We start from the raw sequence: 10410 nt of genomic DNA, 5'->3' as shown, positions 1-10410 counted from the left end.
GAGATATTAGGCTTTCTGGCTGAGCTACAGTAGGCTACTCTGCGGCATCTGCGCTACATTCACCCAAGCTGGGTGAATGTTTGGTGACCCAACCATAAACCATTCAAGTTAAATATTTTAAATGTGGTGGAAAGAAATGTGTGCAGGAGGTATATTTGTCCCACTGGCAGGCAGCGTGCACAAGACATTTGGTGCTGATCGGTTCAGCAGTTTGTGAGTTTAGCCCCAGACAGACAGACAAAAAAATAAATCTTTACACCTTGGTGGAGATAATTAACAGTCAAAATGCAATTACATAACTGTCACCTAGGGACATGGACAGGGATAGCCCAAGAATGTCTGTGATATTATAGTACATACATTTCAAATACATACAACAGGTACATCATACATATTTGGAATACATGAAATGTATGTCATTATCACAGTCATTCTAGGGCTACACACGCACGCACGCACACACACACACACACACACACACACACACACACACACACACACACACACACACACACACACACACACACACACACACACACACACACACACACACACACACACACACACACACCTTTCGTTTCGATCCTGGTCTGGGGGTCCCTTGCACAACATCTTTTCAGAAGTTGGTCCGCGGCCAAATATTTTTTTGGGGGGAGGGGCCCGAGGGGGATTGAAATTAAAATGTTTGAGAGCCCCTGTCCCCTGGGCTAAAACCTCAGTAGCTACCAGCAAGTGGCAGCGCAAGCTTAAACTCCGCCTCACTAACGAAGCTCGCTCTGTACTACTGTAGAAGAAGAAGTCCATACAGGAAGCTGTAAGCTGCGGAAGTTCAAGTCAGCTACTTCTGGACAGTGTTGCCATGTCTGCTTATTATAAGCGTTTTTTGGGGATTGTTTCTAAAGTTTGCTTGTTTCCTAATGTCGTTTAAACAAGTGGTTCCCAAACATTTTCATGGCAAGGACCCAATGATTAATATGTATTTGTCCGTGCCCCCCTAGCCCCCTAGCCCTGGTCCAGAGCGTTAGTGAGTTCTGGAGAACTCACTAACGCCTGGTTCCTTATTTCCCCCACAAAAACCTGGCAACGCTGCCAGACTCGCTAGTAGCAAGTAAACATCCAACAACAACAACACACGACGGGCCCTCCATGACGAAGCCTCCCGAAGGACCGTAAATATGGACCCGTTTGCGCCCGCATCTCTCAATTCTCGTTCGCCACAGCAGCCATAAGAGCCGAGCGAGTGGAAGACAAGTGTAGCAGGAGGATGGCGTCGGGCGGCGGCAGCCGAGGAGTGGCGTCGAATCTCGAAGGACAACAACCACAAGCATCCAATGCGGGTCGGAACAACGCCGCCGCTGCTGCTGCTGCCGCTACTCTGCCCAGCAACGTGCCTCCTGCCCCGGCAGGGTCCATCTCCCCTCCTCCCCAGCAGCAGCAGCAGGGCCTCCACCGGGAGCCCATGTACAACTGGCAGGCCACCAAGAGCTCCCTGAAGGAGCGCTTCGCCTTCCTGTTCAACAATGAGCTCCTCAGCGACGTGAGGTTCATCGTGGGCAAAGGCCGGCAGGCGCAGAGGATACCGGCCCACAGGTTCGTCCTGGCCGCCGGCAGCGCCGTGTTCGACGCCATGTTCAACGGGGGGATGGCCACCACCTCGGCGGAGATCGAGCTGCCCGACGTGGAGCCGGCGGCGTTCCTCGCCTTGCTCAGGTATGATGATTAACAGTGGTGGGAAAAAGTACCCCCATGTTCTACTTGGGTAAAAGTGTCAATACTGCAATGTAAACACTCTGTTGCAAGTAAAAGTCCGGTAATCAAAATGGACTTGAATAAAAGTACTAAAGTGTTGGTATAAAAATGTACTAAAAAAAGTACCAAAAGTTTTATGCAGAGACTTTTCAAATGTATAAAATTAATTTGTAAATAGGCAATAGCAGATCTACAAGTGATGCGAGGCATTGTGAGCTTGTAGATCGGCTATTTTCAAATGGCTGAAATGGTTAAAGGTAGGGTAAGTGATATTTTTTGGTTAAAACAAAAAGTGTTTTGTTAAAAGGTTAAAACACTATATTCTGATAGTAATCATTGCTATAGAGTGTTTTTTCAGTAACAGATGTCTCCCTGTCTCTCCAGCTCTTTAATAAACAGAAAATACATTTTCCGGTAGGTGTCAAAATCTCAGCCAATCAGGAGAAAGTACCCATTTTTAAGCTTAATTTGTATAGTGTTCCAGTTCCAATTTTGTCTGCTCATTTCTTAGTGTCATCACTTCCAATTTCACTTGTTTAATCTGTATCCTGATTGAGTTCTCTGTCCTGGTTGGATAAAATTGGAAATGAAACTGAAACGAAAATGTATTTTATAATAAAGAGGTGGAGAGACAAGGAGACTCCTGTTACTGAACAAACACTCTATAGTAATGAGTACTATCAGAATATAGAGCTATTTAACACTTATTTTAACCAACGCAAATCACTTACCCTACCTTTTAATGTATGTTTTATAATAAAAATCTACAAATAAGCTATAGTAACTAACGTTTAAAAATAATTGTAGTGGAGTAAAAGTACAATATTTGCCTCTGAAATGTAGTGCAGTAGAAGTAAAAGTATTTAAAATTGGAAGTACTCCAGTAAAGTAATAGAAAATCCTCCAAAAAGTACAGTTGAGTAAATGTACCTAGTTTCTTTACACCACTATCTAAAACGGACACGAGTTGCAACTGTACTTGAAAAGCTCTTTTTTCCACTCTACACCAAATCTCTCAAATGTACTATAGAAATAAACGTACCTTGCCTTTAGTAACATGTATTAAAATCACACCCAGTGTGAAGTGAGTGGTGCCTCAGAGTTAATTTCATTAAGCTATATATGAACTAGTGGAACACTGTTAAATCCCTGCATTCATTTCAAGGCTGCTCATCAGCACCACTTGAAGGTAGGTCATTCAGCGGTATTCAGGCGGTACTACTCTATTTGATGTGTAGGCACTGGTATTCAGGCGGTACTACTCTGTTTGATGTGTGGGCGCTGGTATTCGGGCGGTACTACTCTATTTGCACTGATTAGACTAATCAGTGCTCTGGATTAGAGCAATGGTCACTGAGTTATGGCCATTTGAAATGTTAGAAACTGCTGTTACACTGCTGTAGTGACCCATACAGTACAGTATGTGTACACTTTAGGTTTATTAAAGTATTTTTTATTGATTGTATGAACTTTTAACTCATTTAGTGCTAGAATTAATTAAGTCAGCCGGTGCCAGTGTTTTTGAGTATTTATACTAACCTTTCAACAGCCACTGAATATTTCGCTCAAGGACAATCGACACACAGAGTGCCGCAAAAGACGGAGGAGTGTCTCTGCTTCCCTCGGGGGGGGGGGGGGGGGGGGGGGAGCGTGTCACCGTGACCCTCTGTTCCTTAGTTATTGGCTGTTGAATACAGCTGGTTCTCGTCAAAAACAAGAAAGCAGAGAGAAATGGATTAGATCCGACAGGGCTGGGTTTGTTGTGGTCACATTATTTCCGGGTATACTCTTCTCCAGAAGTCATAGGATCACTTGTTGGTCGCCATCTAGCGTAAACGCTGAAAACACTGTTTTGACGTGTTACACATCATTGGCACTCTGGGCTTTGGAAAAAATGTATGTGTTATGCGTCATTGGCACTGAATGAGATAAGTAGTTATACTTAAACTAGTTACTTTTTACTTACTTCAATTACTTTTTTTATTTTTAAGTAAGTTTTACTCACTTTGATTGTGAAGTGCTTTTTTCAGTAACTGCTCAGTTACTTTTTTAATTATATTTTTGGGCGCTTTTCTGCCTTTATCGATAGTCTTAAATGGAGTTGGACAGGAAAGATGGGGAGAGACATGTTCACATGTCTGGAAGCCGACATGTCGCCTTTCAGACGGTTACTAACCCTATACCTAACCCTAACCGCACGCGGAAGCCACGTAGTCGGAGTAGTGGGATGTCGGAATTATAAGCGGTACCCGTCCGAGAGACATACAGCAAAAATCGTCAGGAACGGTACTCAAACCCTCAATGTGCTGTCAGGCTACATTAGAGTGTGCACATGTGCCAAGCCAGCTTGTGTGAGTGTGCATGTCTTTAAGTGGCGCATGTCTCCTATTTGTTTTTATTCGTGTAATCAGCCGCAGCTGTTGAGGCAGTGCTCATACATACAGACAAACACACTTGGTCACTTGCTTGAGCGGCTGTCACCGCTCAAAAACTGCCAATTACTATTAAGACTTGTGGGGTGGTGGGGAATGTCTTAAACAGCGGGGTGTGAGAGAGTACACAGTCACACCTGTTGTGCAACAAGTTAATCGATGCACACCGGGCATAACAGTCATCCTCACACAGCACACACATTGCATGATGTTACAAACCAGAAGAGCAGATTGCTGTCATGACTGGGGCTCTGGGGATGTGTGTGGGAATGACTGATTTATGTACAACAGATGTGTACTGTGTATTCACCTAGCTCTGAGTCCAATTTGTTTTTGACTCAGGCCAGGTGTGATCGCTTACAGTAAGTTATCATAGGGTTGTCATGATCATGACATTTTACTTGATTAATTGTCACACAAATTATTGCGATTAACGATTTAATTGTGTTTTGTGTTTTTGGCATTGAACAACATGTAAGTGAAAGTTACATATTTCTGTTAAGCTTTTAGGCTTCGCAAACAAAAGTAGCACAAGTTGCAAAGGTTGGCAGATATAACAAATAGCTTAAATATACAAAGAAATGACTGACATCACATTTAATAACATTATATTAAAAAATGATAATAGTGGAAATAGCCGATCTACAAGCTCACAACGCGCTGCAACACATCTGATATTTTTGATATTGTTTGAAAATGTATGAACATTTTTCAACTTGGAAACTATTCACGATTATGGTGAATGTGCAAAATAATTGTGCATATCTCAAATAATTGCAATCAAGTGATAATGTAAAAGTTGTGACAGGCCTACCATCCACCCACCCCACACTGTATATATATACATTCTTTATCTTTTTCGCCCCAGGTTTCTGTATTCTGACGAGATCCACATAGGTCCAGAGACTGTGATGACAACTCTCTACACGGCTAAGAAATATGCGGTACCTGCACTGGAGGGGCACTGTGTAGAATTCCTCACAAAACATCTCAGAGCTGACAATGCATTCATGCTCCTAACTCAGGTAAACTTCTTTCACACCTTCTAGACCAGGGTTGGGTGATCTTTTCGGCCGCTTTCCAAGGCTGGCGAGCTCTGCCACAGCTTTTACATCTTATTATAGGCTGCTAATGAGAACAATAATCCTAACATAGTTTAATGCACCTTGCCTACTGTGTTTTTAAAAAATCACCAAAACAGGCTAGCTGAGCAGTAGTCATTTCGGCGCTCAACACGGAAGAGCCGGGTTCAACATAAAGAAAGAAAACATTATCATCTGCTGAAACACTCATAAACATAAAGCAGGCTGCTTTACAAAATCTAGCACAGTATTTGACTTTAAGTTATTCTAACATTTCTTTCCCTTTTGTATTGTGTCACCACAGGCCCGGCTATTTGATGAACCTCAGCTTGCCAGCCTCTGCTTGGATACAATAGACAAAAGCACCGCTGATGCCATAAACGCAGAGGGCTTTACTGATATTGACCTGGGTATGTAAAAGGCTATCACCAGACGTTTGTCTTACTGAATAAGTACTCTCAAGTTCTTAATTGATCCACATTTTTGTTTGTTCGTTTGCATGTGCAGACACCTTGTGTGCGGTGCTGGAAAGAGACACCCTGGGCATTCGAGAGAACCGTCTGTTTGGGGCAGTGGTGCGCTGGGCAGATGCTGAATGTTACAGGCAACAGCTTCCCCTGACCTCGGAGAACAAACAAAAGGTTCTAGGAAAAGCACTCAAACTCATCCGCTTTCCACTCATGACTGTAGAGGAGTTTGCTGCAGGTAAAATTTTAAACTCAAGTGAAAACCTTTTCTTGACACTTTTTTCTCTTTTCTCTCTTTATTAAAACGTGTATATATATATATATATATATCTTGCCTTTGTAAATATCTACTTAGACATTAATTAAAGTATTCATGTGCTTTTGTTATTTTGTCATGTGTCTGATTTGTCCAAAAGAAAAGAAGACTTCAAAGAAAACAATCAGTTTGACATTTTTTCTTGTGCAACAGGGCCTGCCCAGTCTGGAATATTGTTCGATCGGGAGGTGGTAAATCTGTTTTTACACTTTACAGTAAACCCCAAACCGCGCGTAGACTACAATGACCGACCTCGCTGCTGCCTCAGGGGAAAGGAATGCAGTATAAATAGGTTCCAGCAGGTTGAGAGTCGCTGGGGGTACAGTGGTACCAGTGACAGGATCAGGTGAGACACATTGCCCTATCATGGTTAGCTCATTTTAATGCAGTGGTTAATTTCAAGGACTAATTGATATGCATCACACCATGGACCACCATGGGTATGATGCAATTTGCACTGGGACCTCCAATCTAGTGTTTATTTAACCAAATGGTTTGGTTAAATAAACACTAGATTGTACAAATCTGTACACTGTACACTCTCAGAGTTACAGACCCGTAAGAGTCCATTTGGACGCTTGGTGGTCCCAGGGCCTAATGTTGAGAACCAGTGCTTTAATGTCATTGACTGGTTAAGATGCAATAGCGCTGACAGTCTCTTCTACTTTGTCTCCGCAGATTCAATGTTAATAGAAGAATATCAATAGTGGGATTTGGCCTCTATGGTTCAATACACGGGCCCACTGACTATCAGGTCAACATACAGGTAAATTAAATGTCAAGGCGTGTTGAAGATTCATCTTCATCTTTGTTTATCCATTAATTCATCTTTTTTCCTTCTTTTTTTGTAGATCATAGAGAGTGACAAAAGCCTAACACTTGGACAGAATGACACGGGCTTCAGTTGCGACGGCTCAGCAAATACATTCAGAGTAATGTTTAAAGAACCTGTGGAGATCTTACCCAATGTCAGCTACACAGCTTGTGCCACTTTAAAGGTTAGTTTTACTCTAAGTATTTTTACTGTAGTGGTGTCTAGTGAAGTGCCATGGATGAGGACACCGGCTTCGAATGCTATCAATGCATTGAATGGGAGATTATCACGTTTTATCAGACCATTGAGTAGGCGACATACTGGCCGCGATTTATCAGCCCATTCATTGGGCATAATCAGGAGCTACTGACCTACTCGGAGGATAGCAGTCCCCACAAAATGATTTGCGATTCTGTGCCTGTCGGTACATAACTCGAACGGCGCTGAGTAGGCTCAAGTGAACGTCACAACCTTCGGGACGGCAACTCGCTCGGTGGTCCCTCACGTGGCTCCAGTTCGCTTGAGACTGCGCGCCTCCGTCATGGTCCCAAACCGAAACTGAACTTTTTAAGTCATCTCCGTCGGTAGGTCAGTATGTCTTGATAACAGCCGATGAATGGTCTGATAAATCGCGGGTAGGTCAGTATGTCGCCTACTTAGCCCATTCAATGGTCTGATAAAACGTGATAATCTCACGTTCAATGCATTGATAGCATCCGAATGGGGTGATGAGGATGCAGGGTTTCATTCAAGACCCAACACTACACTGGGTGATTTCACTAATTGCCTAGGCACACATTCAACAAGATTATAATTAAATAACCTACTGCCGTGTTTGATTGTAGGGAGGACCTGTATTGACCCTTTGCACATAATTGAACTCCAGGGATTGTTGTATACTCTGAAATGCATGAATGGCAATTACATGTTTTTACGCATGGCCAGGCTTGACCAAGTGCAGTGGAGGACATTAACGATGTACATTTACTTGAATACTGTACTTTTTATTTTTAGATACTTAATGACTTTCACTCCACTACATTTTAAAGACAAACATTGTACATTTGACTCCACAAGTACCTATACAGTATCTACACTTTGAAGTATATATAAGGGCGGCAGTGGCTCAGGGGTAGAGTGACAGGATGGGAACCGCGAGGTTCCCAGTTCGATCCCGCGCTCCCCCAGAGTTATTGTCGAAGTGTCCTTGAGCAAGACACTGAACCCCTAATTGCTACCGATGAGTTGGTGCCTTGCATGGTTTCCAACGCCATCGTTGTATGAAAGTGTATGTGAATGGATCTATATAAAGCGTTTTGGATAAAATCGCTATATAAATGCACCATTTACCAAGTACTGGGGTTGTGTACTTTCCACTGTCCACTTGTCCACCACTGACCAAGTGCAATGCATGTTTCTTGATCTTTCACGCAGGGCCCCGACTCCCATTATGGCACCAAAGGGTTGAAGAAAGTGAGCCAGGAATCAGCAACAGGGACCAAGACAACATTTTTCTTCTTCAGCTCACCTGGGAATAACAATGGTACTTCAGTGGAAGATGGGCAGATACCAGAGATCATATACTATACATAGGCCTACCTAAACAAAATGGTGTCAGCCAGGTACACTGTACAGGACGACCTCAGACTGCTGGAGAGACTCGAGTACTGGAGAGACTGTGCCTCGTGTTCGCGTGGAGTAAAGAGTGTGTGTGTGTGTGTGTATGGATCTGTGTGTGCATGAATTTGCGGGGCTGGAATCTGGCAATGCCTGAGTTTGAGGGAAATGAATTTTCTTTTGTTTAGAAAAAAGCTTTTGGGGCACACACTTTAAATTGGTTGTAAATGATCAAAATACTGGTATTCTGTCAAGAGCACCATGTCACTGACCTAGTGAAAGAGTTTAGTCTCAATATGTAAAACCATAGGCATCCACTCACTTTTGATCAATGTCATTTCATCCCATGTTTGCTAGTGTGATTACAGAAACTTCCATATTTTATTACACACTACTATTTCATTTAATCAGCAGGTGTCTTCAAGTATTTTAGTTTTTTTTGTTCCATAACTATGATGAGAATCACTGTGTACCAGTGTGAGTTGCCAGTGGTAAATTACATGCTGTAATTTTTCTTACTGTGTTGTTTGCTTAGCACTTCATTAAAGTACAAGAAAAACAACATTAAAAAACTAATGCCTAATTTATAGTTTTCATATAATGTTATTTGCCAAAAAGAACAGACTTTCCAGCTAAAATAAATGCATTGCATTGAAAATAAGTCATTTTCAGCCAGTGACACTGTTGCACAACAAATAATAATTAGGCTATAGTTGTTAGTGCATAGTTGCTATATTTGTAGCTTTTGGCAATAAAATGTCTTAAGGCCAATGTGGGGTTTGTTTCTTGGATACACTTAAAGGGGTATTTCACTTTTTTTCTGGGGTAACTTTAACATCCACTCAGGTTTTTGTGTGCACCCCAGACAGTTTTTAATATGTTAATGTATAGATATTTACTATTGAGTTTATCACACGTTCAATGTGTTTAGACTCATTGAAAAAACGTTAGACTCATTGAAAAAACACGGCTACTTCTGGTGGATGGTAATATCCTAATAATGCATGGGAGCCATGTTTTGTCGATTACTTTTTTCATTTATCTTTTTAAATTACATGTTTTCATTTTCAAATACATCAAACATATTAGTCACCAGGCATGTGTTTTCAATCAGTCTTAACATGGTTTAAATTGGGAATTTGAAGTTCAATGGGTTCATATAAAAGATGAGCGTGTCTGACAAATATCTAAATATTGAATCAAAAAACGTGTATTGTTGTACTGTTCTTTTCATTATTTCTGCTTTAGTTCAGATAGTGACAGTGAGCGAGAACATGACGTGCAAAGAGCCAGATACGAACGCAAGGCACGCACACCGGAGCACCCCTGACTGTCATCTTTAGAATTGTCAGACTACAATGCTGAAGACTTGAGGTACTACAGCATAAGACAGCTGCTGGATACTAATTTAGTGACTCATACTTTGTGTACTTCCTTTTTTGTGCACTAGAGGGTGGCAAATAGGCTTTAATATATCATGCACTCAGTTAGAAAACATGCTTGCTAAACAAATGAATCAGGAGTAGACATGAACAGTAGTCACAGTTGTCAAACTTGACATGGTAAGGATAATGAGCATTAAAAAGTCAGTTTTGCCAGTTTAAGACCACTTTAGACCTTTATTATCCATTGGCTTAAATGGGTGCTTCAAAAGAACACATGCAGCAGAATTTTAACAGGTGTCTAATGGCCGAAACGCTGGTAGAATGCAATTGTTATTGTAATTTATTATATTATTATAATTGTTATTCAAATGTAATTTCTACTCTTCAGGCATGGATTGCTTAATGTCATTAGATGGTGGACTAGTTGTGCCATGATGTCGGATGGAGCAAGTTTGCTTAAAGCTGCAATATGTAACCTTACTGTTCTACCCCGGATTTGAACCTGGGTCTCCAGTGCAAGTGTTGAATATATTACCACTACCTGCCTG

The 10410-nt window shown here is 41.8% G+C and overlaps 1 protein-coding gene across 2 annotated transcripts; it reads left to right on the top strand.

Annotated features, from left to right (window-relative positions):
- Window positions 1-1102: 1102 nt before the first annotated feature.
- On the top strand, window positions 1103-9039 carry LOC311061318 (BTB/POZ domain-containing protein 1-like). 2 transcript variants are annotated; one of them, XM_084079915.1, is made up of 8 exons: window positions 1103-1710; window positions 5050-5206; window positions 5568-5673; window positions 5771-5968; window positions 6263-6392; window positions 6725-6812; window positions 6898-7044; window positions 8295-9039. In XM_084079915.1, exons 1-8 carry the CDS (start codon window positions 1265-1267, stop codon window positions 8451-8453), a joined length of 1431 nt encoding a protein of 476 aa, XP_083936041.1. In that variant the 5' UTR covers window positions 1103-1264; the 3' UTR covers window positions 8454-9039. The 2 variants fall into 2 exon arrangements, with proteins under 2 accessions (XP_083936041.1, XP_083936040.1); XM_084079914.1 differs by having other exon boundaries at window positions 6200-6392.
- The last annotated feature ends 1371 nt before the right edge of the window (window positions 9040-10410 follow it).

Source organism: Gymnoscopelus microlampas, assembly GCF_963454915.1.
Source record: "Gymnoscopelus microlampas genome assembly, chromosome: 1".
In the NCBI taxonomy this organism is placed as follows: Eukaryota; Metazoa; Chordata; class Actinopteri; order Myctophiformes; family Myctophidae; genus Gymnoscopelus; species Gymnoscopelus microlampas.
The sequence above is the reverse complement of the archived record's forward strand: the minus strand, read 5'-3'. Positions and strand labels throughout refer to the sequence as shown.

Bases quoted from the DNA above. Each gene is read 5' to 3' on its own strand.
- LOC311061318 (XM_084079914.1), top strand. From the start codon at position 1,265: ATGGCGTCGGGCGGCGGCAGCCGAGGAGTGGCGTCGAATCTCGAAGGA. The intron at 5,969-6,199 runs GTAAAATTTTAA...CTTGTGCAACAG, and splicing joins TGTAGAGGAGTTTGCTGCAG to GGCCTGCCCAGTCTGGAATA. The intron at 7,045-8,294 runs GTTAGTTTTACT...TCTTTCACGCAG, and splicing joins CAGCTTGTGCCACTTTAAAG to GGCCCCGACTCCCATTATGG.